The sequence below is a fragment of the Zonotrichia albicollis genome, chromosome 24 (assembly GCF_047830755.1).
Source record: "Zonotrichia albicollis isolate bZonAlb1 chromosome 24, bZonAlb1.hap1, whole genome shotgun sequence".
Classification (NCBI taxonomy): domain Eukaryota; kingdom Metazoa; phylum Chordata; class Aves; order Passeriformes; family Passerellidae; genus Zonotrichia; species Zonotrichia albicollis.
This window is the reverse complement of record NC_133842.1, coordinates 461,285-489,226: the sequence shown is the minus strand read 5'-3', so window position 1 is coordinate 489,226 and position 27,942 is coordinate 461,285. Positions and strand designations below refer to the sequence as shown.

The 27,942-nt window shown below is 49.9% G+C and overlaps 1 protein-coding gene across 1 annotated transcript; it reads right to left on the bottom strand.

Annotated features, from left to right (window-relative positions):
• Positions 1-647: 647 nt before the first annotated feature.
• Positions 648-27,312, bottom strand: LOC141731698 (microfibril-associated glycoprotein 4-like). Its single transcript, XM_074558165.1, has 6 exons — positions 27,173-27,312; positions 17,742-17,820; positions 12,331-12,491; positions 10,082-10,178; positions 6,569-6,751; positions 648-1,015 (listed from the first exon to the last, which is right to left on the bottom strand). The coding sequence occupies exons 1-6, from the start codon at positions 27,176-27,178 to the stop codon at positions 768-770; spliced, it is 774 nt and encodes a 257-aa protein (XP_074414266.1). The 5' UTR covers positions 27,179-27,312; the 3' UTR covers positions 648-767.
• Between the last annotated feature and the right edge of the window lie 630 nt (positions 27,313-27,942).

Sequence of the window (27,942 nt, the reverse complement as noted above, 5' to 3'; positions counted from 1 at the left end):
TGGAGATACCACCAAAACCCCCCTGAGATATTTCCACCACCCCAAACCCCACTGACCAATCAAGTTCTTCATTAATTAAAGGTAGGAGGAGCCAAGTGACCTCCCAGACCCCAAAACACCTCAAATAAACCCAAAATTCCAACCCCTGGAGATGTCCCCAGAACCTCTCTGAGATATTTCCACCACCCCAAACCCCACTGACCAACCAAGTTCTTCCTTAATTAAAGGGGGGAGGAGCTAAGTGACCTCCCAGACCCCAAACCACCTCAAACCCACCCAAAATTCCAACCCCTGGAGATGTCCCCAGAACCTCTCTGAGATATTTCCACCACCTCAAACCCCACTGACCAATCAAGATCTTTCTTAATTAAAGGTGGGAGGAGCCAAATGACCTCCCAGACCCCAAACCACCTCAAACCCACCCAAAATTCCACCCCCCGGAGATGCCACCACCACCACCAAAACCCCTCTGAGATGTTTCCACCACCTCAACCCCCACTGACCAACCAAGATCTTTCTTAATTAAAGGTGGGAGGAGCCAAGTGACCTCCCAGACCCCAAAACACCTCAAACCCACCCAAAATTCCACCCCCTGGAGATGCCACCAAAACCCCTCTGAGATATTTCCACCACCCCAACCCCAACTCATCAATCAATGCTTGGCCTTTATTGAGGGCGGGGTCAACATGGGGCGTGTCCGGAAGGGGAGTGGCATGAGGTGGGCGTGGCCTGGTAGGGTAGGGTGGGGCAAGGTGGGCGTGGCCTCCTCAGAGGCGCCGGATCTTCATCTCGCTGCGCTTGAGGGAGTAGTAGAAGCCCTTCCACTGGGCCCAGTTGATGCCGTTGGCGTAGGAGAGGTGGGGCCCGGCCAGGTAGAAGCCGTTGAGGTTGGAGAAGTGGCAGGAGCGGAACCACCAAGCGCCCGAGGAGAGCGCGGCGCAGTTCTGCGCGAACAGGTCCTGGTCGCGGTCGAAGGTGGAGAACTTCTGCCCGTTGTGGTAGCTCAGGGAGTCACCTGGGGGGAGGGGGGGACGTGGGGTGGGTGGTCAGTGGTGGGAGGAAGTGGTGGTCAAGGTTGGCTGGGTGGAGCTGCACTGACCGCCCGATGGTCAACCTTGACCTCATTGACCACCATTGATTCATTGACCGCCATTGAACCTCATTGACCACCATTGATTCCCATTGACCACCTAATGGTCAACCTTGACTTCGTTGACCACCGTTGATCACCATTGACCACTGTTGACCACCACTGACCATCCAATGGTCAACCTTGACCTCATTGACCACCACTAACCACCCAATGGTCAACCTTGACTTGGTTGACCACCATTGATTCATTGACCACCATTGAACCCCATTGACCACCATTGAACCCCATTGACCACCCAATGGTCAACCTTGACCTCATTGACCACTGCTGACCGCCCAATGGTCAACCTTGACTCGGTTGACCACCATTGACTCATTGACCACCATTGACTCCCATTGACCACCCAATGGTCAACCTTGACCTCACTGACCACCACTGACCACCCAATGGTGAACCTTCACTCGCTTTACCATCGTTGACCACCATTGACCACCCAATGGTCAACCTTGACCTCATTGACCACCACCGACCACCCAATGATCAACCTTGACTGGGTTGACCACCATTGACTCATTGACCACCATTGACTCATTGACCACCATTGAACCCCATTGACCACCATTGACCACCCAATGGTCAACCTTGACCTCATTGACCACCACTGACCACCCAATGGTCAACCTTGGCTCGGTTGACCATTGTTGACCACTCAATGGTCAGCTGGACTTGGTTGACCACCATTGACTCATTGATCGCCATTGACTCCCATTGACCACCCAATGGTCAACCTTGACCTCACTGACCACCACTGACCGCCCAATGGTCAACCTTGGTTCACTTTACCATCGTTGACCACCATTGACCGCCCAATGGTCAACCTTGACTTATTGACCACCATTGAACCCCATTGACCACCCAATGGTCAACCTTGACCTCACTGACCACTGCTGACCACCCAATGGTCAACCTTGACTCAGTTGACCACCACTGACCACCCAATGGTCAACCTTGACTCAGTTGACCACCATTGAACCCCATTGAACCCCATTGACCACCCAATGGTCAACCTTGACCTCATTGACCACCATTGACCGCCCAATGGTCAACCTTGGCTCGGCTGACCATTGTTGACCACTCAATGGTCAGCTGGACTTGGTTGACCCCCATTGACTCATTGACCATCATTGAACCCCACTGACCACCCAATGGTCAACCTTGACCTCATTGACCACCACTGACCACCCAATGGTCAACCTTGGTTTGCTTGACCATCATTGACCACCACTGACCAGCCAATGATCAACCTTGGCTTGGTTGACAACCATTGAACCCCATTGACCTCCCAATGATCAACCTTGACCTCATTGACCACCACTGACCACCCAATGGTCAACCTTCACTCGGTTGACCACCATTGAACCCCATTGACCGCCCAATGGTCAGCCTTGACTTGGTGGACCACCATTGACTCATTGAACCCCATTGACCACCCAATGGTCAACCTTCACTCGGTTGACCATTCTTGACCACCATTGACCTTGATTGACCACCCAATGGTCAACCTTGGTTTGCTTGACCACCATTGACCTTCCAATGGCCAACCATGACTTGGTTGACCCCCATTGACTCCCATTGACCTCCCAATGGTCACCCTTGACTCGGTTGACTACCATTGACTCCCAATGACAATCGTTGACCTCCCAATGGTCAATCTTGATTCCACTGGCCTCCCACTGGTCAACCTTGACTTGGTTGACCACCATTGATCACCATTGACCACCCAATGGTCACCCTTGACTCGGTTGACCCCCAATGACCACCCAATGGTCAACGTTGACTTTGTTGACCACCATTGACCCCCATTGATTCCTATTGACTCCCATTGATCACCATTGAACCCCATTGACCTCCCAATGGTCAACCTTGACTTGATTGACCACCGTTGATTTCTATTGACTCCCATTGACCACCATTGACCATCGTTGACCCCCAGTGACCATCCAATGGTCAACCTTGACTTGGTTGACCACCATTGACCACCATTAACCATCGTTGACTCCCATTGACCACCCAATGGTCAACCTTGACTTGGTTGACCACCATTGATTCCCATTGACCTTCCAATGGTCAACCTTGGTTTGCTTGACCATTGTTGACCACCATTGACCATCCAATGGCCAACCTTGACTTGGTTGACCCCCAGTGACCACCCAATGGTCAACCTTGACTTGATTGACCACCATTGACCATCGTTGACTCCCATTCACTTTCCAATGGTCAACCTTGACTTGGTTGACCCCCAATGACCTCCCAATGGTCAACCTTGACCCAGTTGGCCCCCATTGACCTCCCAATGGTCAACCTTGACTTGGTTGACCATTCTTGACCCCCATTGACCACTGTTGATTCCCATTGACCACCATTGACTCCCATTGACCACCATTGATTATCATTGACCTCCATTGACCTCCCAATGGTCAACCTTCACTCAGTTGACCATCCTTGACCACCCAACAGTCAACCGTGCCTCAGTTTCCCCCACTGACCACCATTGATTATCATTGACCTCCATTGACCTCCCAATGGTCAACCTTGACTCGGTTGACCATTCTTGACCCCCATTGACTTGGATTGACCACCCAGTGGTCAACCTTGACTTGGTTGACCACCATTGATTCCCATTGACTCCCATTGACCTTCCAATGGCCAACCATGACTCGGTTGACCACCATTGACTCATTGACCACCATTGACTGCCATTGACCTTCCAATGGTCAACCTTTACTTGGTTGACCACCGTTGATCACCATTGATTCCCATTGACCACCATTGACCACCCAATGGTCAACCTTGACCTCATTGACCCCCATTGACCACCCAATAGTCAATCTTGACCTGGGCACCACTGCTGACCACCCAATGGTCAACCTTGACCTCATTGACCACCATTGACCGCCCAATGGTCAACCTTGACTCGGTTGACCACCAATGACTCATTGACCACCATTGACTCCCATTGGTCAACCTTGACTCCATTGACTCCCACTGACCACCATTGACCTTCCAATGGTCAACGTCAACTTTCTTGAACCCCATTGACCACCCAATGGTCAACCTTGACTCCCATTGACCCCCATTGATTATCATTGACCTCCATTGACCTCCCAACGGTCAACCTTCACTCGGCTGACCCTTCTTGACTACCCAACGGTCAACCGTGCCTCAGTTTCCCCCACTGACCACCATTGATTATCATTGACCTCCATTGACCTCCCAACGGTCAACCTTCACTCGGTTGACCATTCTTGACCACCATTGACCACTGTTGACCACCCAATGGTCAACCTTGACTTGGTTGACCACCATTGACCATCATTGATCACCAATGACTCCCATTGACCTTCCAATGGTCAACCTTGACTCCCTTGACCACCATTGATTCCTATTGACTCCCATTGATCTTCCAATGGTCACCCTTGACTCGGTTGACCACCATTGATTCCCATTGACCTCCCAATGGTCAACCTTGACTTGATTGACCACCATTGATTCCTATCGACTCCCATTGATCACCATTGACCATCGTTGACTCCCATTGACTTTCCAATGGTCACCATTGACTCCCATTGACCACCGTTGACCTTTCAATGGTCAACCTCAATTTCCTTGACCACCATTGACCTTCCAATGGTCAACCTTGACTTGATTGACCACCATTGACCATCGTTGACTCCCATTGACTTTCCAATGGTCAACCTTGACTTGGTTGACCATTCTTGACCACCATTGACCACTGTTGACCACCCAATGGTCAACCTTGGTTTGCTTGACCACCATTGGCTCCCATGGACCACCATTGATTATCATTAACCTCCATTGACCTCCCAACGGTCAACCTTCACTCGGTTGACCATCCTTGACCACCCAACGGTCACGCGTGCCTCAGTTTCCTCCATTGACCCCCATTGATTATCATTGACCTCCATTGACCACCCAATCATCAACCTTGACTCAGTTGACCCCCATTGACCACCATTGACTCCCATTGACCACCATTGATTATCCTTGACCTCCATTGACCTCTCAATGGTCAACCTTCACTCGGTTGACCATTCTTGACCACCATTGACCACCCAATGGTCAACCTTGACTTTGTTGACCACCATTGACCTTCCAATGGCCAACCATGACTTGGTTGACCCCCATTGATTCCCATTGACTCCCATTGACCACCATTGACTTTCCAATGGTCAACCTTGACTCGGTTGACCATTCTTGACCACCATTGACCTTGATTGACCACCCAATGGTCAACCTTGATTCCACTGACCTCCCACTGCTCAACCTTGACTTGGTTGACCACCATTGATTCCCATTGACCACCCAATGGTCAACCTTGGTTTGCTTGACCATTGTTGACCACCATTGATCACCCAATGGTCAACCTTGACCCAGTTGGCCCCCATTGACCTCCCAATGGTCAACCTTGGTTTGCTTGACCACCATTGACTCCCATTGACTCCCATTGACCTTCCAATGGTCAACCTTGACTTGGTTGACCACCGTTGATTCCCATTGACTCCCATTGGCCATTATTGACCCCCATTGATTATCATTTACCTCCCAACGGTCAACCTTCACTCGGTTGACCATTCTTGACCACCCAATGGTCAACCTCAATTTCCTTGACCACCATTGACCTTCCAATGGTCAACCTTGACTTGGTTGACCCCCATTGACCACCATTGATTCCTATTGACCACCAAAAGGTCAACCTTGACCTCATTGACCACCATTGATTATCGTTGACCTCCATTGACTTTCCAATGGTCAACCTTGACTCGGTTGACCCCCAATGACCTCCCAATGGTCAACCTTGACTTGATTGACCACCATTGACCTTCCAATGGTCAACCTTGGTTTGCTTGACCATTGTTGACCACCATTGACTCCCCCAATGGTCAACCTTGACTTGGTTGACCACCATTGACTCCCATTGACCTCCCAATGGTCAACCTTGACCTGGGCACCATTGTTGACCTTCCAATGGTCAACCTTGACTCCATTGACCACCATTGATTCCTGTTGACTCCCATTGACCACCATTGACCATCGTTGACTCCCATTGACTTTCCAATGGTCAACCTTGACTCGGTTGACCACCATTGACTCCCATTGACCACCGTTGACCTTTCAATGGTCAACCTCAATTTCCTTGCCCATCATTGACCTTCCAATGGTCAACCTTGACTCAGTTGACCCCCAATGACCACCCAATGGTCAACCTTGACTTGATTGACCACCATTGACCATCGTTGACTCCCATTGACTTTCCAATGGTCAACCTTGCCTCGGTTGACCCCCATTGACCACCATTGATTCCCATTGACTCCCATTGACCTCCCAACGGTCAACCTTCACTCGGCTGACCATTCTTGACCCCCCAACGGTCACGCGTGCCTCAGTTCCCCTCACCGGCGCCGCCGTCGACGAATCCGGCCACGTGCAGGGTGTAGCCGTCCTCCTCGGCGCTCACGGCCGTGGGCGACAGCGCGAAGGAGCCGTAGGTGGCCGAGGCCGAGTTGTTCTCAAAGTCCTCGAGCTCCACGCGCAGCTCGTAGCGGGCCTGGAGGGTCAGCAGGGCCAGGCTCTGCAGGCCTGGGGGGTCAAAGGTCACACAGGGGTCAGTTAATGGTCAGTCAATGGTCAGTGGTCACTCAGGGGTCATTGGTCACTCAGAGCCTGGAGGGTCAGCAGGGCCAGGCTCTGCAGGCCTGGGGGTCAGAGGTCACAGGGGTCACTCAGGGGTCAGCAGGGCCAGGCTCTGCAGGCCTGGGGGGTCAGAGGTCACACAGGGGTCACTCAGGGGTCACTCAGGGGTCAATGGTCAGTCATTGGTCACTCAGGGCCTGGAGGGTCAGCAGGGCCAGGCTCTGCAGGCCTGGGGGTCAGAGGTCACAGGGGTCACTCAGGGGTCAGTCAGGGTCAGCAGGGCCAGGCTCTGCAGGCCTGGGGGGTCAGAGGTCACACAGGGGTCACTCAGGGGTCAGTGGTCACTCAGGGCCTGGAGGGTCAGCAGGGCCAGGCTCTGCAGGCCTGGGGGGTCAGAGGTCACACGGGGGTCACTCAGGGGTCAGTGGTCACTCAGGGGTCAGTCAGGGGTCAGTTAATGGTCAGTGGTCACTCAGGGGTCAGTCAGGGGTTAGTCAATGGTCAGTGGTCACACGGGGGTCAGTCAATGGTCAGAGGTCACACAGGGGTCAGTCAATGGTCAGTGGTCACTCAGGGGTCAGTCAATGGTCAGTGGTCACACAGGGGTCACTCAGGGGTCAGAGGTCACACAGGGGTCAGTCAATGGTCAGTGGTCACTCAGGGCCTGGAGGGTCAGCAGGGCCAGGCTCTGCAGGCCTGGGGGGTCAGAGGTCACACAGGGGTCACTCAGGGGTCACTCAGGGGTCAGGGGTCACTCAGGGGTCAGTGGTCACTCAGGGCCTGGAGGGTCAGCAGGGCCAGGCTCTGCAGGCCTGGGGGGTCAGAGGTCACACGGGGGTCACTCAATGGTCATTGGTCACACAGAGGTCACTCAGGGGTCACTCAGGGGTCATTGGTCAGTTAGAGCCTGGAGGGTCAGCAGGGCCAGGCTCTGCAGGCCTGGGGGGCACAGAGGGGTCAAAGGTCACACAGGGGTCAGTGGTCACTCAGGGGTCAGGGGTCACACAGGGGTGACTCAATGGTCATTGGTCACTCAGGGGTCAGTCAGGGTCAGCAGGCCAGGCTCTGCAGGCCTGGGGGTCAGAGGTCACATGGGTCACTCAGGGGTCAGAGGTCACACAGGGGTCAGTGGTCAGTCATTGGTCAGTCAGAGCCTGGAGGGTCAGCAGGGCCAGGCTCTGCAGGCCTGGGGGGTCAGAGGTTACACAGGGGTCACTCAGGGGTCAGAGGTCACACAGGGGTCAGTCCATGGTCAGTGGTCACTCAGGGGTCACTCAGGGGTCAGAGGTCAGTCAGGGGTCACTCAATGGTCAGTGGTCACTCAGGGGTCACTCAGGGCCTGGAGGGTCAGCAGGGCCAGGCTCTGCAGGCCTGGGGGGTCAGAGGTCACACTGGGGTCAGTGGTCACTCAGGGGTCACTCAGGGGTCACTCAGGGGTTGGGGTCACTCAGGGGTCACTCAATGGTCATTGGTCACTCAGGGCCTGGAGGGTCAGCAGGGCCAGGCTCTGCAGGCCTGGGGGGTCAGAGGTCACAGGGGTAACTCAGGGGTCAATCAGGGATCAATCAGGGGTCAATCAGGGGTCAGGGGTCACTCATTGGTCACTCAGTGGTCACTCATTGGTCACTCAGGGGTCAGTCAGGGTCAGCAGAGCCAGGCTCTGCCAGCCTGGGTGGGTCACAGAGGGGTCAGGGGTCACTCAGGGGTCACTCAGGGGTCAGTCAATGGTCAGTGGTCAGTCCGGGGTCACTCAGGAGTCAACTACATGTTCATACTGGTTTATACTGGTTCCTACTGGTTTATACTGGTTTTTACCGGTCCATACTGGTCTATACTGGTTTCTATGGATTTCTATGGATTTCTATGGGGATTTTTGGCCCCATACTGGTCCCTACTGGTTTATACTGGTCTGTACTGGTCCATACTGGTTTATACTGGTTTATACTGGTCGTACCCAGCCAGTACTCGCCATCGGCGCGCCCGAACCCGGCCCTGTAGTCTGTACTGGTTTATACTGGTTTCTATGGATTTCTATGGCGATTTTTAGCCCCATACTGGTTTATACTGGTTTATACTGGTTTATACTGGTTTATACTGGTTTATACTGGTTTGTACTGGTTTCTATGAATTTCTATTGATTTTTACGGGGATTTTTTGGTCCATACTGGTCCCTACTGGTTTATACTGGTCCGTACTGGTCCATACTGGTTTATACTGGTTTATACTGGTCGTACCCAGCCAGTACTCGCCGTCGGCGCGCCCGAACCCGGCCCTGTAGTCTGTACTGGTTTATACTGGTTTATACTGGTTTCTATGGATTTCTATGGGGATTTTTGGCCCCATACTGGTTTATACTGGTTTATACTGGTTTCTATGGATTTCTATGGATTTCTATGGGGATTTTTGGCCCCATACTGGTCCGTACTGGTCCCTACTGGTCTGTATTGGTTTATACTGGTTTATACTGGTTTATACTGGTTTCTATGGATTTCTATGGGGATTTTTGGGTCCATACTGGTCTATACTAGTTTATACTGGTCCCTACTGGTCACTACTGGTTCCTATGGATTTCTATGGATTTCTATGGGGATTTTTGGCCCCATACTGGTCCATACTGGTTTATACTGGTTTATACCAGCCGTACCCAGCCAGTACTCGCCGTCGGCGCTCCCAAACCCGGCCCTGTAGTCTGTACTGGTTTATACTGGTTTATACTGGTTTATACTGGTTTCTATGGATTTCTATGGATTTCTATGGGGATTTTTGGCCCCATACTGGTCCGTACTGGTTTATACTGGTTTATACTGGTCCCTACTGGTTTATACTGGTTTATACTGGTCTGTACCGGGCCGTACCCAGCCAGTACTCGCCGTCGGCGCGCCCGAACCCGGCCCTGTAGTCTGTACTGGTTTATACTGGTTTATACTGGTTTGTACTGGTTTCTATGGGTTTCTATGGATTTCTATGGGGATTTTTTGTCTCTACTGGTCCATACTGGTTTATACTGGTTTATACTGGTTTATACTGGTTTCTATGGATTTCTATGGATTTCTATGGATGTCCTTACTGGTTTATACTGGTTTATACTGGTCTGTACTGGTTTCTATGGATTTCCATGGATTTCTATGGCGATTTTTAGCCCCATACTGGTTTATACTGGTTTATACTGGTTTATACTGGTTTCTATGGATTTCTATGGATTTCTATGGGGATTTTTAGCCCCATACTGGTCCATACTGGTCCATACTGGTCTATACTGGTTTATACTGGTCGTACCCAGCCAGTACTCGCCGTCGGCGCGCCCGAACCCGGCCCTGTAGTCGTTCCAGCCGCGGAAGAAGCTGACGGAGCCGTTGAAGCGGCGCTGGAACACCTGGGGGGGGCGGGGCAAAAAATTGGGGGCGGGGCCAAAATGGGGGAGGGGCAAAAAAGGGGGAGGGGCAAAAAAGGGAGGGGTGGGAATAATGGGGGAGGGGCAAAAAAGGGGAGGGGCAAAAATGGGGGAGGGGCCAAAATGGGGGAGGGGCCAAAATGGGGGAGGGGCCAAAATGGGGGAGAGCAAAAATGGGGGGAGGAGCAAAAAAGGGGGAGGGGCAAAAAAGGGAATGGGCAAAAAGGTGGAGGGGCAAAAAGGGGGAGGGGTGGGGAAAATGGGGGAGGGGCAAAAATGGGGGAGGGGTGGGGAAAATGGGGGAGGGGCAAAAATGGGGGAGGGGCAAAAATGGGGGAGGGGCAAAAATGGGGGAGGGGCAGGGGAAGGGGGAGGGGCAAAAAAGGAGGAGGGGGTAAAAAAGGGGGAGGGGCAAAAATGGGGGAGGGGTGAAAATGGGGGAGGGGTGAAAATGGGGGAGGGGCAAAAAAGGGGGAGGGGCAAAAAATTGGGAGGGGCAAAAAATGGGGGAGGGGTGGGAAAAATGGGGGAGGGGCAAAAATGGGGGAGGGGCAAAAATGGGGGAGGGGTGGGGAAATGGGGGAGGGGCAAAAATGGGGAAGGGCAAAAATGGGGAAGGGCAAAAATGGGGGAGGGACAAAAAGGGGGAGGGGCAAAAAAGGGGGAGGGGCGAAAAAGGGGAGGGGTGGGGTAAATGGGGAGGGGCAAAAAAGGGGGGAGGGGTAAAAAAGGGGAGGGGCGGAAATGGGGGAGGGGCAAAAAAGGGGGAGGGGTGAAAAATGGGGGAGGGGCAAAAAATGGGGGAGGGGCAAAAATGGGGGAGGGGCAAAAATGGGGGAGGGGCAAAAATGGGGAAGGGGTGGGAAAAATGGGGGGAGGGGCAACAAAAAAAGGGAAATGGGGGAGGGGCGGGGTAAAATGGGGGAGGGGCGGGGAAATGGATTTGGGGGTGCAGGGTGGGGGAGGGGTGAAAAATAAGGGTGGGGGAGGGGCGGGGGTGGGGGAGAGGCAATTTGAGGGGGGGTCAAAGGGGATTTTTGGGGGTGGGGGGAGGGGCAATCAGGGGGTCAGTTGAATGGGGGGGGCATTTTGGGGGTGGGGAGGGGCAATCATGGGGGCTATTTGAATGTGGGGGGAGGGGCAATTCAGGGTTGGGGGAGGGGCTGTCCTGGGGTCATCTTAAAGGTGGGGGAGGGGCAATCCTGGGGTCATTTTGAATGTGGGGGGAGGGGCAATTCAGGGGTGGGGGAGGGGCAATCCCAGGATTATTTTGAGGGTGGGGGAGGGGCAATCAGGGGTGGGGGAGGGGCAATCCTGGGGGTCATTTTGAAGGTGGGGGAGGGGCAATCCTGGGGTCATCTTAAAGGTGGGGGAGGGGCAATCATGGGGTCATTTTGAATGTGGGGGGGAGGGGCAATCCTGGGGTGGGGGAGGGGCGACCCCACGGTCACTTTGGGGGTGGGGGAGGGGCGATCCCACGGGATTTTTTTGGGGACCATAATGGGGGAATGGGATGGGAATGTTGGGTGGGGCGGGAGGGTCGCCCCTCCCCCCCCCTCCCGCCCCTCCCCCCCCACTTCCGGTACCGTCCACACGTGCCCCTCGTGCTCATGTCGCAGTAGACGGGCACGGGCGCCCCATCCCCCCCATCTTCCCCATCCCCCCCCACTTCCGGTACTCCCCCCCCACTTCCGGTACCGTCCACACGTGCCCCTCGGTGCTCCTGCCCCCCATCCCCCCCATCCCCCCCACATCCCCCCACTTCCGGTACTCCCCCCCCACTTCCGGTACCGTCCACACGTGCCCCTCGGTGCTCATGTCGCAGTAGACGGGCACGGGCGCCCCATCCCCCCCATCTCCCCCATCCCCCCCCACTTCCGGTACTCCCCCCCCACTTCCGGTACCGTCCACACGTGCCCCTCGGTGCTCCTGCCCCCCATCCCCCCCATCCCCCCCACATCCCCCCACTTCCGGTACTCCCCCCCCACTTCCGGTACCGTCCACACGTGCCCCTCGGTGCTCATGTCGCAGTAGACGGGCACGGGGCGCCCCATCCCCCCCCATCCCCCCCATCCCGCCCCCACTTCCGTACTCCCCCCCCCCACTTCCGGTACTCCCCCCCCACTTCCGGTACCGTCCACACGTGCCCCTCGGTGCTCATGTCGCAGTAGACGGGCACGGGCGCCCCTCCCCCCCCCGCGGGGGACACCAGGTACACGCCGTCCTCGCGCGCCCCCCCCGCGTGCACGTCCTGGCAGTCCCGCGGGGGGAGGGGCGGGCACAGCGACGGGAACGCTGCGGGGGGGGGAGGGGGGGAATGGGGGGGGGAGGGGGCTGTGAGACCCGAGCCCCACCCCCAATCCCCCAGTTCAAACCAGTTCACTCTCAGTTCGTCCCAGTTCGTCCCAGTTCGTCCCAGTATTGTGAATCCCCTCCCAGTTTGTCCCAGTTCAAACCAGTTCACTCCCAGTTCGTCCCAGTTCATCCCAGTTTGTCCCAGTACATCCCAATTCACTCCCAGTTGATCCCAGTTTGTCCCACTCCCCTCCCAGTCCCATCCCAGTACATCCCAGTATCTTGAATCCCCTCCCAGTTCGTCCCAGTTCATCCCAGTTCAAACCAGTTCACTCCCAGTATCGTGAATGCCCTCCCAGTTCGTCCCAGTACATCCCAGTACATCCCAGTTCATCCCAGTTCATCCCAGTTCACTCCCAGTTCATCCCAGTATTGTGAATGCCCTCCCAGTTTGTCCCAGTTCACTCCCAGTTCACTCCCAGTCCGTCCCAGTTCAAACCAGTTCACTCCCAGTCCATCCCAGTCCATCCCAGTTTGTCCCAGTCCATCCCAGTCCATCCCAGTTTGTCCCAGTCCATCCCAGTTCATCCTAGTTTGTCCCGGTTCAAACCAGTTCACTCCCAGTTCGTCCCAGTATTATGAATGCCCTCCCAGTTCGTCCCAGTTCATCCAGTTCAAACCAGTTCACTCCCAGCTCATCCCAGCTCATCCCAGTTCATCCCAGTCCATCCCAGTTTGTCCCAGTTCATCCCAGTTCCTCCCAGTTCAAACCAGTTCACTCCCAGTTCATCCCAGTGCGTCCCAGCATTGTGAGGGGGAGGGGAAATGGGGGAGGGGAGGGGGGGAAATGAGGGGGGAGGGGTCTGTGAGACCCGAGCCCCTCCCCCCACCCCTCCAGTTCAAACCAGTTCATCCCAGTTCACTCCCAGTTCACTCCCAGTTCATCCCAGTTTGTCCCAGTTCATTCCAGTGTCGGGAATGCCCTCCCAGTTCGTCCCAGTTTGTCCCAGTTCGTCCCAGTTCGTCCTAGTTTGTCCCAGTTTGTCCCAGTCCCTCCCAGTCCATCCCAGTTCATCCCAGTTCGTCCCAGTTCATCCCAGTTCACTCCCAGTTCATCCCAGTATCGGGAATGCCTACCCAGTTTGTCCCAGATAGTCCCAGTTCATCCCAGTTCGTCCCAGTTCAAACCAGTATGGTGAATGCCCTCCCAGTCCATCCCAGTCCATCCCAGTTCGTCCCAGTTCATCCCAGTTCGTCCCAGCATTGTGAATCCCCTCCCAGTACATCCCAGTTCATCCCAGTTTGTCCCAGTACATCCCAGTTCATCCTAGTTTGTCCCAGTTTGTCCCAGTTCATTCCAGTATCGTGAGTGCCCTCCCAGTTCATCCCAGTCCATCCCAGTTCACTCCCAGTTCGTCCCAGTATTGTGAATCCCCTCCCAGTTTGTCCCAGTTCAAACCAGTTCACTCCCAGTTCATCCCAGTACATCCCAGTATCGTGAATGCCCTCCCAGTTCGTCCCAGTTTATCCCAGTTCAAACCAGTTCACTCCCAGTCCATCCCAGTTCATCCCAGTCCCTCCCAGTTTGTTCCAATCCCCTCCCAGTTCATCCCAGTATTGTGAATCCCCTCCCAGTTCGTCCCAGTTCACTCCCAGTTCGTCCCAGTATCGTGAATGCCTCCCCCAGTTCGTCCCAGTTCACTCCAGTTCAAACCAGTTCACTCCCAGTTCAAACCAGTTCATCCCAGAATCGTGAATGCCCTCCCAGTTCGTCCCAGTCCCTCCCAGTTTGTCCCAGTCCATCCCAGTACACCCCAGTTTGTCCCACTTTGTCCCAGTCCCTCCCAGTTCATCCCAGTTCACTCCTAGTTCATCCCAGTTCATCCCAGTTCACTCCCAGTTCATCCCAGTTCATTCCAGTCCATCCCAATCCCTCCCAGTTCATCCCAGTTTGTCCCAGTTTGTCCCAGTTCAAACCAGTTCACGCCCAGTCCATCCCAGTTCACTCCCAGTTCGTCCCAGTATTGTGAATCCCCTCCCAGTCCATCCCAGTTCGTCCCAGTTCATCCTGGTTCATCCTAGTTCAAACCAGTTTGTCCCAGTTCACTCCCAGTATCGTGAATGCCCTCCCAGTTCATCCCAGTCCGTCCCAGTTCACTCCCAGTTCATCCCAGTATCGTGAATGCCCTCCCAGTTCGTCCCAGTTCAAACCAGTTCGTCCCAGTTTGTCCCAGTTCATTCCAGTGTCAGGAATGCCCTCCCAGTTCGTCCCAGTTAGTCCCAGTTCGTCCCAGTTCGTCCCAGTTCGTCCCAGTTCGTCCCAGCTCGTCCCAGTTCGTCCCAGTTCGTCCCAGTTCACTCCCAGTCCCCTCCCAGTTCATCCCAGTATTGTGAATCCCCTCCCAGTTCATCCCAGTTCAAACCAGTTCACTCCCAGTTCGTCCCAGTTTGTCCCAGTTCGTCCCAGTTCGTCCCAGTTCACTACCAGTTCATCCCAGTATCGTGAATGCCCTCCCAGTTCATCCCAGTTCATCCCAGTTCGTCCCAGTTTGTCCCAGTTCGTCCCAGTTCATCCCAGTTCATCCCAGTTTGTCCCAGTTCATCCCAGTTCATCCCAGTATTGTGAATCCCCTCCCAGTTTGTCCCAGTTCATCCCAGTTCAAACCAGTTGACTCCCAGTTTGTCCCAGTTTGTCCCAGTCCCTCCCAGTTTGTCCCAGTTTGTCTCAATCCCTTCCCAGTCCCATCCCAGTATATCCCAGTACCCTGAATTCCCTCCCAGTCCCTCCCAGTATCCTGATTCCCCTCCCAGTCCATCCCAGTATAAACCAATCCCATCCCAGTGCCCCCCAATCCATCCCAGTCCATCCCAGTTTGTCCCAGTCCCTCCCAGTCCCTCCCAATCCCTCCCAGTTTATCCCAGTCCCTCCCAGTTCCTCCCAGTCCATCCCAGTCCATCCCAGTTTATCCCAGTCCATCCCAATCCCCTCCCAGTTTATCCCAGTCCCTCCCAGTTCATTCCCAATCCCCTCCCAGTCCCTCCCAGTTTATCCCAGTCCCTCCCAGTCCCTCCCAGTTTTGTCCCAGTTTATCCCAGTCCCTCCCAGTTTATCCCAGTCCCTCCCAGTCCCTCCCAGTTTGTCCCAGTTTATCCCAGTCCCTCCCAGTTTATCCCAGTCCATCCCAGTCCCTCCCAGTTTGTCCCAGTTTATCCCAGTCCCTCCCAGTCCATCCCAGTTTGTCCCAGTCTCACCCTGGTTGCGAATGGGCTGTCCCTGTCCCTCCCAGTCCCTCCCAGTTTATCCCAGTCCATCCCAGTCCCTCCCAATCCCCTCCCAGTCCCTCCCAATCCCTCCCAATCCCTCCCAGTCCCTCCCAGTTTATCCCAGTTTATCCCAGTTTATCCCAGTTTATCCCAGTCCATCCCAGTCTCACCCTGGTTGCGGATGGGCTGTCCCTGTCCCTCCCAGTCCCTCCCAGTCCCTCCCAGTTTATCCCAGTCTGTCCCAGTTTGTCCCAGTTTGTCCCAGTCTCACCCTGGTTGTGGATGGGCTGTCCCTGTCCCTCCCTGTCCCTCCCAATCCCCTCCCAGTCCCTCCCAGTCCATCCCAGTATCCTGAATCCCCTCCCAATCCCATCCCAGTCTGTCCCAGTTTATCCCAGTCCGTCCCAGTCCCTCCCAGTTTATCCCAGTCCCTCCCAGTTTATCCCAGTCCCTCCCAGTCCCTCCCAGTTTATCCCAGTTTGTCCCAGTTTATCCCAGTTCTCACCCTGGTTGCGGATGGGCTGTCCCAGTCCCTCCCAGTCCCCTCCCAATCCCCTCCCAGTCCCTCCCAGTCCATCCCAATCCCATCCCAGTCCATCCCAGTCCCTCCCAGTTTGTCCCAGTTTATCCCAGTTTGTCCCAGTCTCACCCTGGTTGCGGATGGGCTGTCCCTGTCCCTCCCAGTCCATCCCAATCCCATCCCAGTCCCTCCCAGTTTATCCCAGTTTATCCCAGTTTGTCCCAGTCCCTCCCAATCCCCTCCCAGTCCATCCCAGTCCCTCCCAGTCCCTCCCAGTTTGTCCCAGTTTATCCCAGTCCATCCCAGTCCGTCCCAGTCCCTCCCAGTCCCTCCCAGTCCCTCCCAGTTTATCCCAATCCCCTCCCAGTCCCTCCCAGTTTGTCCCAGTTTATCCCAGTCCCTCCCAGTTTATCCCAGTCCATCCCAATCCCCTCCCAATCCCCTCCCAGTTTGTCCCAGTTTATCCCAGTCCCTCCCAGTTTATCCCAGTCCCTCCCAGTCCCTCCCAGTCCCTCCCAGTCCCTCCCAGTCCATCCCAATCCCCTCCCAGTCCCTCCCAGTTTATCCCAGTCCCTCCCAGTACCTCCCAATCCATCCCAGTCCCCTCCCAGTCCCTCCCAGTCCCTCCCAGTTTATCCCAGTCCCTCCCAGTCCCTCCCAGTCCCTCCCAGTTTATCCCAGTTTGTCCCAGTCTCACCCTGGTTGCGGATGGGCTGTCCCAGTCCCTCCCAGTCCCTCCCAGTTTATCCCAGTTTATCCCAGTCCCTCCCAATCCCCTCCCAGTCCCTCCCAGTCCCTCCCAGTCCATCCCAATCCCCTCCCAGTCCCTCCCAGTCCCTCCTAGTCCCTCCCAGTTTATCCCAGTTTGTCCCAGTCCATCCCAGTCTCACCCTGGTTGCGGATGGGCTGTCCCAGTCCCTCCCAGTCCCTCCCAGTTTATCCCAGTTTATCCCAGTTTATCCCAGTCCATCCCAGTTTATCCCAGTCCCTCCCAGTCCCTCCCAGTTTATCCCAGTCCCTCCCAGTTTATCCCAGTCCCTCCCAGTTTATCCCAGTTTGTCCCAGTTTATCCCAGTCTCACCCTGGTTGCGGATGGGCTGTCCCAGTCCCTCCCAGTCCCTCCCAGTCCCTCCCAGTTTATCCCAGTTTGTCCCAGTCCCTCCCAGTCCCTCCCAGTTTATCCCAGTCCCTCCCAGTCCCTCCCAGTCCCTCCCAATCCCCTCCCAGTTTGTCCCAGTCCCTCCCAGTTTATCCCAGTCCATCCCAGTCCCTCCCAGTCTCACCCTGGTTGCGGATGGGCTGTCCCTGGCCCTCCCAATCCCCTCCCAGTCCCTCCCAGTTTATCCCAGTCCCTCCCAATCCCCTCCCAGTCCCTCCCAGTCCATCCCAGTCCCTCCCAGTTTATCCCAGTTTATCCCAGTCCATCCCAGTTTATCCCAGTTTATCCCAGTTTGTCCCAGTCTCACCCTGGTTGCGGATGGGCTGTCCCTGTGCCTGTCCCGGGCTCAGCGTCCCCAGGGCCACCAACAGAGCCACGGCCGCGACCTGGGGGGCAAATTTGGGGCAAATTCGAGGGGGTTGGGGCAAATTCGGGGGGTGAGGGCAAATTCGGGGGGGTTGGGGCAAATTCGGGGGGGTTGGGGTAATTGGGGGAATTTTGGGGGATTTTTGAGGAAATTTTGGGGGAATTTTGAGGAAATTTGAGAGATTTTTTGGGGAAATTTATGGGGGGATTTGGGGTTAATTTGGGGGGTTTTGGGTCAATTTGGGGGAATTTTGAGAGATTTTTTGGGGAAATTTATGGGGGGATTTGGGGTAAATTTGGGGGAAATTTTGGGGGTTCCTGAAGGGAATTTTGGGGGAATTCTGGAGGATTTTGGGGGAAATTTTGAGGATTTTTGGGGGGATTTTTGAGGAAATTTGGGGGAAATTTTGAGAGATTTTTGGGGGAAATTTATGGGGGGATTTGGGGTTAATTGGAGTCAATTTTGGGGAAATTTGGGGGGAAATTTTGGGGGGATTTTTGAGGATTTTTGGGGGGAATTTTGAGGAAATTTGGGGGAATTTTGAGAGATTTTGGGGGGAATTTTGAGAGATTTTTGGGGGAAATTTATGGGGGGATTTGGGGTTAATTTGAGTCAATTTTGGGGAAATTTGGGGGGAAATTTTGGGGAATTCTGGAGGATTTTTGGGGGGAATTTTGAGGAAATTTGAGGGGAATTTTGGGAGATTTTTGGGGAAAATTTATGGGGGGGATTTGGGGTTAATTTGAGTCAATTTGGGGGAAATTTGGGGGGAAATTTTGGGGGTTCCTGAAGGGAATTTTGGGGGGAATTCTGGAGAATTTTGGGGGAATTTTGGGGGAATTTTTGAGTATTTTTTGGGGGAATTCTGGAGGATTTTGAGGAAATTTGGGGGAATTTTGAGAGATTTTTGGGGAAATTTAGGGGGGATTTGGGGTTAATTTGAGTCAATTTGGGGCAAATTTTGAGGGTTCCTGAAGGGAATTTTGGGGGGAATTTTGAGGAAATTTGGGGGGATTTTGAGAGATTTTGGGGGGAAATTTATGGGGGGATTTGGGGTTAATTTGAGTCAATTTTGGGGAAATTTTGGGGGGAAATTTTGGGGGTTCCTGAAGGGAATTTTGGGGCGAATTCTGGAGGATTTTGGGGGAATTTTGAGGAAATTTGGGGGGAATTTTGAGAGATTTTTGGGGTAATTTGGGGGGATTTGGGGTAAATTTGGGGGTTTGGGGGCAAATTCGGGGGGGTTGGGGCAATTTGGGGAATTTTGGGGAATTTTGGGGAATTTTGGGGGGATTTTTGAGGAAATTTGGGGGAAATTTTGAGGGATTTTCGGGGAAATTTAGGGGGGGATTTTGGGGTTAATTTGGGGGAAATTTGGGGGGTTTTGGGTCAATTTGGGGAATTTTTGGGGGGAGATTTTGGGGGTCCCTGAAGGGAATTTTGGGGGAAATTCTGGAGGATTTTTGAGGAAATTTGGGGAAATTTTGAGAGATTTTTGGGGGAAATTTATGGGGGGATTTTGGGGTTAATTTGAGTCAATTTTGGGGAAATTTGAGGGGAGATTTTGGGGGTTCCTGAAGGGAATTTTGGGGGAAATTCTGGAGGATTTTTGGGGGATTTTTGAGGAAATTTGGGGGAATTTTGAGATGATTTTGGGGGACATTTATGGGGGGATTTGGGGTTAATTTGGGGAAATTTTGGGGGTTCCTGAAGGGAATTTTGGGGGGAATTCTGGAGAATTTTGGGGGAATTTTTGAGTAATTTTTGGGGAATTCTGGAGGATTTTTGGGGGATTTTTGAGGAATTTTGGGGGAATTTTGAGAGATTTTTGGGGAAATTTAGGGGGGGATTTGGGGTAAATTTGAGTCAATTTTGGGGGAATTTGGGGGGAGATTTTGGGGGTTCCTGAGGGGAATTTGGGGGGGAATTTTGAGGAAATTTTGGGGAAATTTTGAGAGATTTTTGGGGTAAATTTATGGGGGATTTTGGGTTAATTTGGGGGAAATTTGGGGGATTTTGGGTCAATTTGGGTGAAATTTGGGGGAGATTTTGGGGGTTCCTGAGGAGAATTTTGGGGGGAATTCTGGAGAATTTTGGGGGGAATTTGGGGGGAATTTTGAGAGATTTTTGGGGGGAATTTATGGGGGGATTTGGGGTTAATTTGAGTCAATTTTGGGGAAATTTCGAGTGTTCCTGAAGAGAATTTTGGGGGGATTTTTGAGGATTTTTTGGGGAATTTTTGAGTAATTTTTGGGGGAATTCTGGAGGATTTTTGAGGAAATTTGGGGGGAATTTTGAGAGATTTTTTTGGGGAAATTTATGGGGGATTTGGGGTTAATTTGAGTCAATTTGGGGAAAATTTTGAGGGTTCCTGAAGGGAATTTTGGGGGGAATTCTGGAGAATTTTGGGGGAATTTTTGAGTAATTTTTGGGGGGAATTCTGGAGGATTTTTGGGGGAAATTTTGAGGAAATTTTGGGGGAATTTTGAGAGATTTTTGGGGAAATTTATGGGGGGATTTGGGGTTAATTTGGGGGAAAATTGGGGGGTTTTGGGTCAATTTGGGGAAATTTGGGGGGAAATTTTGGGGGTTCCTGAAGGGAATTTTGGGGGGAATTCAGGAGGATTTTTGAGGAAATTTGGGGGAAATTTTGAGAGATTTTTGGGGGAAATTTATGGGGGGATTTGGGGTTAATTTGAGTCAATTTGGGAGAAATTTGAAGGTTCCTGAAGGGAATTTTGGGGGGATTTTTGAGGATTTTTTGGGGGGATTTTTGAGGAAATTTGGGGGAATTTTGAGGAAATTTTGGGGGGAATTTTGAGAGATTTTTGGGGGAAATTTATGGGGGGATTTGGGGTTAATTTGGGGGAAATTTGGGGGGTTTTGGGTCAGTTTGGGAGAATTTCTGGGGGAATTCTGGAGGATTTTTGAGGAAATTTGGGGGAAATTTATGGGGGGTTTTGGGGTTAATTTGAGTCAATTTGGGGGAAATTTGGGGGGAAATTTTGGGGGTTCCTGAAGGGAATTTTGGGGGGGAATTCTGGAGGATTTTTGGGGGGAATTTTGAGGATTTTGGGGGGAATTTTGAGGAAATTTGGGGGGAATTTTGAGAGATTTTTTTGGGAAATTTATGGGGGATTTGGGGTTAATTTGAGTCAATTTTGGGGGAAATTTGGGGCGTTTTGAGTCAATTTTGGGGAAATTTTGGGGGGAGATTTTGGGGGTTCCTGAAGGGAATTTTGGGGGGAATTCTGGAGGATTTTGGTGGATTTTTGAGGAATTTTGGGGGAATTTTGAGAGATTTTTGGGGGAAATTTATGGGGGGATTTTGGGATTAATTTGAGTCAATTTGGGTAAATTTTGGGGGGAAATTTTGGGGGTTCCTGAAGGGAATTTTGGGGGGATTTTTGAGGATTTTTGGGGGGATTTTTGAGAGATTTTTGGGGGAAATTTATAGGGGGATTTGGGGTTAATTTGAGTCAATTTTGGGGAAATTTGGGGGGAAATTTTGGGGGTTCCTGAGGGGAATTTTGGGGGAATTCTGGAGGATTTTTGAGGAAATTTGGATGGAATTTTGAGAGATTTTTGGGGGAAATTTATGAGGGGATTTGGGGTTAATTTGGGGAAAATTTTGGGGGTTCCTGAAGGGAATTTTGGGGGGATTTTTGAGGATTTTTTTGGGGGAATTTTTGAGTAATTTTTGGGGGAATTCTGGAGGATTTTTGAGGAAATTTGGGGGGAATTTTCAGAGATTTTTGGGGGAAATTTCGAGGGGGATTTGGGGTTAATTTGAGTCAATTTGGGGAAAATTTCGAGGGTTCCTGAAGGGAATTTTGGGGGGGATTTTTGAGGATTTTTGGGGGAATTTGAGAAAATTTGGGGGAATTTTGAGGAAATTTTGGGGGGATTTTGAGAGATTTTTGGGGGAAATTTATGGGGGGATTTGGGGTTAATTTGAGTCAATTTTGGGAAATTTGGGGGAAATTTTGGGGAGAGATTTTGGGGGTTCCTGAAGGGAATTTTGGGGGGAATTCTGGAGGATTTTGGGGGATTTTTGAGGAAATTTTGAGAGATTTTCGGGGGAAATTTATGGGGGGATTTGGGGTTAATTTGGGTTAATTTTGGGGAAAATTGGGGGGAAATTTTGGGGGTTCCTGAAGGGAATTTTGGGGGATTTTTGAGGATTTTTGGGGGAATTTTGAGGAAATTTGGGGGGAATTTTGAGAGATTTTTGGGGGAAATTTATGGGGGGATTTGGGGTTAATTTGGGGGGTTTTGGGTCAATTTGGGTGAATTTTTGGGGGAGTTCTGGAGGATTTTTGGGGGAATTTTTGAGTAATTTTGGGGGGAATTCTGGAGGATTTTTGGGGGAATTTTGAGGAAATTTGGGGGAAATTTGAGAGATTTTTGGGGAAATTTATGGGGGGATTTGGGGTTAATTTGGGGGAAATTTGGGGGATTTTGGGTCAATTTGGGGGAACTTTTGGGGGGAGATTTTGGGGGGAATTCTGGAGGATTTTTGGGGGGATTTTTGAGGAAATTTGGGGGAATTTTGAGAGATTTTTGGGGAAATTTATGGGGGGATTTGGGGTTAATTTGGGGAAAATTTTGGGGTTCCTGAAGGGAATTTTGGGGGGAATTCTGGAGGATTTTTGGGGGAATTTTGAGGAAATTTGGGGGAAATTTGAGAGATTTTTGGGGAAATTTATGGGGGGATTTGGGGTTAATTTGGGGGAAATTTGGGGGATTTTGGGTCAATTTGGGGGAACTTTTGGGGGGAGATTTTGGGGGAATTCTGGAGGATTTTTGGGGGGATTTTTGAGGAAATTTGGGGGAATTTTGAGAGATTTTTGTGGGAATTTATGGGGGGATTTGGGGTTAATTTGAGTCAATTTTGGGGGAAATTTTGGGGGGAGATTTTGGGGGTTCCTGAAGGGAATTTTGGGGGGAATTCTGGAGGAATTTTGAGGAAATTTGGGGGGAATTTTGAGGGATTTTTGGGGGAAATTTATGGGGGATTTGGGGTTAATTTGAGTCAATTTGGGGGAAAATTTCGAGGGTTCCTGAAGGGAATTTTGGGGGAATTCTGGAGGATTTTGGGGGGAATTTTGAGGACTTTTGGGGAATTTTGAGAGATTTTTGGGGAAATTTATGGGGGGATTTGGGGTAATTTGAGTCAATTTTGGGGAAATTTGGGGGGAAATTTTGGGGGTTCCTGAAGGGAATTTTGGGGAGAATTCTGGAGGATTTTGGGGGAAATTTTGAGGAAATTTGGGGGGAATTTTGAGAGATTTTTTGGGGAAATTTATGGGGGGATTTGGGGTTAATTTGAGTCAATTTTGGGGGAAATTTGGGGGATTTTGGGTCAATTTGGGGGAAATTTTGGGGGGAGATTTTGGGGGAATTTTGAGGATTTTTGAGGAAATTTGGGGAAATTTTGAGAGATTTTTGGGGGAAATTTATGGGGGGATTTGGGGTTAATTTGGAGGATTTTGAGGCCTTTTTGGGGGAATTTTTGAGGTTTTTTTGGGGTGAATTAGTGGGATTTTAGGTAATTTAGGGAAGTTTTTTGGGGGGAATTTGGGATTAATTAGGGGGATTTTTGGGGGGATTTTTGGGGTGAATTTGGAGGATTTTGGGGCTTTTTTGGGGTGCAATTTTGGGCTTTTTTTGGGGTGAATTAGTGGGATTTTAGTTAATTTAGGGAAGTTTTTTTGGGGGGGGAATTTGGGATTAATTCGGGGGATTTTTGGGGTGAATTTGGAGGATTTTGGGGCCTTTTTGGGTGGAATGTTGGGGGTTTTTTTTGGGTTAATTAGCAGGATTTTAGGTAATTTAGGGAAGTTTTTGGGGGGGAAATTTGGGATTAATTCGGGGGATTTTTGGGAGAATTTTGGGGTTTTTTTGGGGTGAATTTGGAGGATTTTGGGGTCTTTTTGGGTGGAATTTGGGGTTTTTTTTTGGGGTGAATTAGTGGGATTTTAGGTAATTTAGGGAAGTTTTTGGGGGGAATTTGGGATTAAATCGGGGAATTTTTGGGGTGAATTTGGGATTAATTAGGGGGATTTTTGGGGGGAATTTGGGATTAATTCGGGGGATTTTTGGGGGGGAACCCGTGGGAATTCGAGGCGATTTTGGGGTGATTTCGGGGCTTTTTCCGAGCTCAATTTTTGCCTTTTTTTGCCATTTTTTTTCATTTTCCTCCCGGAATTTGGGCGGAATTTGAAGTTTTCCCCCCTCCCAAGCTTGGATTTTTTTTCCGGGTTAATTTTTGGGGTGAATTTGGGGGATTTTGGGGCCTTTTTGGTGGAATTTTGGGGCTTTTTTTGGGGTGAATTAGTGGGATTTTAGGTAATTCAGGAAGTTTTTTGGGGGGGAATTTGGGATTAATTCGGGAGATTTTTGGGGGGATTTTGGGATTAATTTGGGCGATTTTTTTGGGAATTTTGTGGCTTTTTTTGGGGTGAATTAGTGGGATTTTAGGTAATTTAGGGAGTTTTTTTGGGGGAATTTGGGATTAATTCGGGGGATTTTTGGGGGAATTTTGGGATTTTTTTGGGGTGAATTTGGAGGGATTTTGGGGCCTTTTTGGAGGGTTTTTTTTTTGGGTTAATTAGTGGGATTTTAGGTAATTTAGGGAAGTTTTTTAGGGGGAATTTGGATTAATTCGGGCGATTTTTGGGGGGATTTTGGGATTAATTCGGGGGATTTTTGCGGTGAATTTGGAGAATTTTGGGGCCTTTTTGGGGGAATTTTGGTTTTTTTTGGGGTGAATTAGTGGGATTTTAGGTAATTCAGGAAGTTTTTTTGGGGGGGAATTTGGGATTAATTCGGGGGGGGGATTTTTGGGGGATTTTTGGGGTGAATTTGGAGGATTTTGGGGCTTTTTGGGTGGAATTTTGGGGCTTTTTTTGGGGTGAATTAGTGGGATTTTAGGTAATTTAGGGAGATTTTTTGGGGGGGAATTTGGGATTAATTCGGGCGATTTTTGGGGGGGATTTTGGGGTTTTTGAGGCGTTTTGGTGGAATTTTGGGGGTTTTTTTTGGGGTGAATTTGGAGGATTTTGGGGCCTTTTTGGGGGGAAATTTTGGGGTTTTTTGGGGGGTGAATTAGTGGGATTTTAGTTAATTTAGGGAAGTTTTGGGGGGTGATTTTGGGATTAATTTGGGCGATTTTTGGGGGGATTTTGGGGTGAATTTGGGATTAATTCGGGGGATTTTTGGGGGGATTTTGGGGTTTTTTTGGGGTGAATTTGGAGGATTTTGGGGCCTTTTTGGGTTTTTTTTTTGGGGTGAATTAGTGGGATTTTAGGTAATTCAGGAAGTTTTTTGGGGGGGGAATTTGGGATTAATTCGGGGATTTTTGGGGGGAATTTTGGGTTGAATTTGGAGAATTTTGGGGCCTTTTTGGGGGGGAATTTGGGGGTTTTTTTTGGGGGTGAATTAGTGGGATTTTAGGTAATTTAGGGAAGTTTTTGGGGGGGAATTTGGGATTAATTTGGGGGATTTTTTTGGGGATTTTGGGGTGAATTTGGAGGATTTTGGGGCCTTTTTGTTTTTTTTTTTTTGGGTGAATTAGTGGGATTTTAGGTAATTCAGGGAGTTTTTTAGGGGGAAATTTGGGATTAATTCGGGGGATTTTTGGGGGGATTTTTGGGGGGAATTTCGGGGTTTTTTGGGGTGAATTTGGAGGATTTTGGGGCCTTTTTTGGTTTTTTTTTGGGGTGAATTAGTGGGATTTTAGGTAATTCAGGAAGTTTTTTTGGGGGAAATTGGGATTAATTTGGGGCATTTTTGGGGGAATTTTTGGGGTGAATTTGGAGGATTTTTGGGTCGATTTTGGGGGTTTTTTTTGGGGTGAATTAGTGGGATTTTAGGTAATTTAGGGAAGTTTTTTGGGGGGGAATTTGGGATTAATTCGGGGGATTTTTGGGGGGATTTTGGGGGCATTTTTGAGGATTTTTGGGGGAATTTTGGATTTTTTTTGGGGTGAATTAGTGGGATTTTAGGTAATTCAGGGAGTTTTTTAGGGGGGAATTTGGGATTAATTCGGGCGATTTTTGGGGGGAATTTGGGATTAATTCGGGCGATTTTTGGGGGGAATTTGGGATTAATTCGGGGGATTTTTGGGGGGAATTCGGGATTAATTAGGGGGATTTTTGGGGGGAATTTGGGATTAATTCGGGCAATTTTTGGGGGTGAACCCGTGGGAATTCGAGGCGATTTTGGGGTGATTTCGGGGCTTTTTCCGAGCTCAATTTTTGCCATTTTTTGCCATTTTTTTGCATTTTCCTCCCGGAATTTGGGCGGAATTTGAGGTTTCCCCCCCTCCCAAGCTTGGATTTTTTTCCCGGGTGAATTTTTGGGGTGAATTTGGGGGATTTTGGGGGATTTTGGGGTCTTTTTGGGTGGAATTTTGGGGTTTTTTTGGGGGTGAATTAGTGGATTTTAGGTAATTTAGGAAGTTTTTTGGGGGGGGAATTTGGGATTAATTCGGGGGATTTTGGGGGGGATTTTGGGGGGGTTTTTGGGGCCTTTTTGGGGTTTTTTTTTTGGGGTGAATTAGTGGGATTTTAGGTAATTTAGGGAAGTTTTTTTGGGGAAATTTGGGATTAATTCGGGGGATTTTTGGGGCGATTTTTGGGGGGAATTTTGGGGTTTTTGGGGTGAATTTGGAGGATTTTGGGGCTTTTTTTGGGGTGGAATTTTGGGGCTTTTTTTGGGGTTAATTAGTGGGATTTTAGTTAATTTAGGGAAGTTTTTGGGGGGGGAATTTTGGGATTAATTCGGGGGATTTTGGGGGGGATTTTGGGGTTTTTGGGGCCTTTTTGGGGGAATTTTGGAGGTTTTTTTTGGGGTGAATTAGTGGGATTTTAGTTAATTTAGGGAAGTTTTTTTGGGGGGAATTTGGGATTAATTTGGGGGATTTTTGGGGGGATTTTGGGGTGAATTTGGAGGATTTTGGGGCCTTTTTGGGGAATTTTTGAGGTTTTTTTTTGGGGTTAATTAGTGGGATTTTAGGTAATTTAGGAAGTTTTTTTGGGGGGAATTTGGGATTAATTCGGGGGATTTTTGGGGGGAATTTGGGATTAATTCGGGGGATTTTTGGGGGGAAATTTGGGATTAATTCGGGGGATTTTTGGGGGGAATTTGGGATTAATTCGGGCGATTTTTGGGGGTGAACCCGTGGGAATTCGAGGCGATTTTGGGGTGATTTCGGGGCTTTTTCCGAGCTCAATTTTTGCCATTTATTTTTGCATTTTCCTCCCGGAATTTGAAGTTTCCCCACCCTCCAAGCTCGGAATTTTTTCCCGGGTGAATTTTTGGGGTGAATTTGGGGGATTTTGGGGCAATTTCGGGGGTCCCGTTACCTCCATGGCTCCGGAGCGGCTCCGAATCCGGGCTGGGGGGGGGGAGGGGAGATCGGGGGCCCCTTTTGGGGGAGGGACCCCCGGCCCTGCCCTTGTTTGGGAGAAAAATCCCAAAATCCGCCCTTTGGAGCCCGCCGGAAAAAAAAGAAACAAACGCCATTTTTTTCAGGATTTTTTTATTTTTTAAGTGATTTTTTGTTTTTGTTTTTTTTTTTTTATTTTTTATTATATTTTTTATTGTTTTTAAAATGATTTTTTAATTGTTTTTAATGTCTTTTTTTATCATTTTTAATGTCATTTTTTACTATTTTTAATGCCATTTTCAATTATTTTTTGTCATTTTTAAAATGATTTTTTATTATTTTTAACGTCATTTTTTATTATTTTTAATGTAACTTTAAATTATATTTTTAATTATTTTTAAAAATGATTTTTTTATTGTTTTTAATGTCATTTTTTATTGTTTTTAAAATGATTTTTTTATTATTTTTAAAATGATGTTTTATTGCTTTTAATGTCATATTAAATTATTTTTTATTATTTTTAAAATGATTTTTTTATTATTTTTAAAAATGATTTATTATTTTTAAAAATGATTTTTTATTATTTTTAATGCCATTTTTTATTTTTTTAACGTCATTTTTTATTATTTTTTATTATTTCTAAAATGCTTTTTTATTGTTTTTAATGTCATTTTTTATTATTTTTGATGTCATTTTTTATTATTTTTTATTATTTTTAAAAATGATTTTTATTGTTTTTAATGTCAT

Excerpts from the sequence above, each read along its gene's own strand:
- LOC141731698 (XM_074558165.1), bottom strand. Across the intron at positions 12,492-17,741 it reads ACAGCCCATCCGCAACCAGG|CGTTCCCGTCGCTGTGCCCG; the intron begins GTGAGACTGGGA and ends CCCCCCCCGCAG. Across the intron at positions 1,016-6,568 it reads ATTCGTCGACGGCGGCGCCG|GTGACTCCCTGAGCTACCAC; the intron begins GTGAGGGGAACT and ends CCCTCCCCCCAG.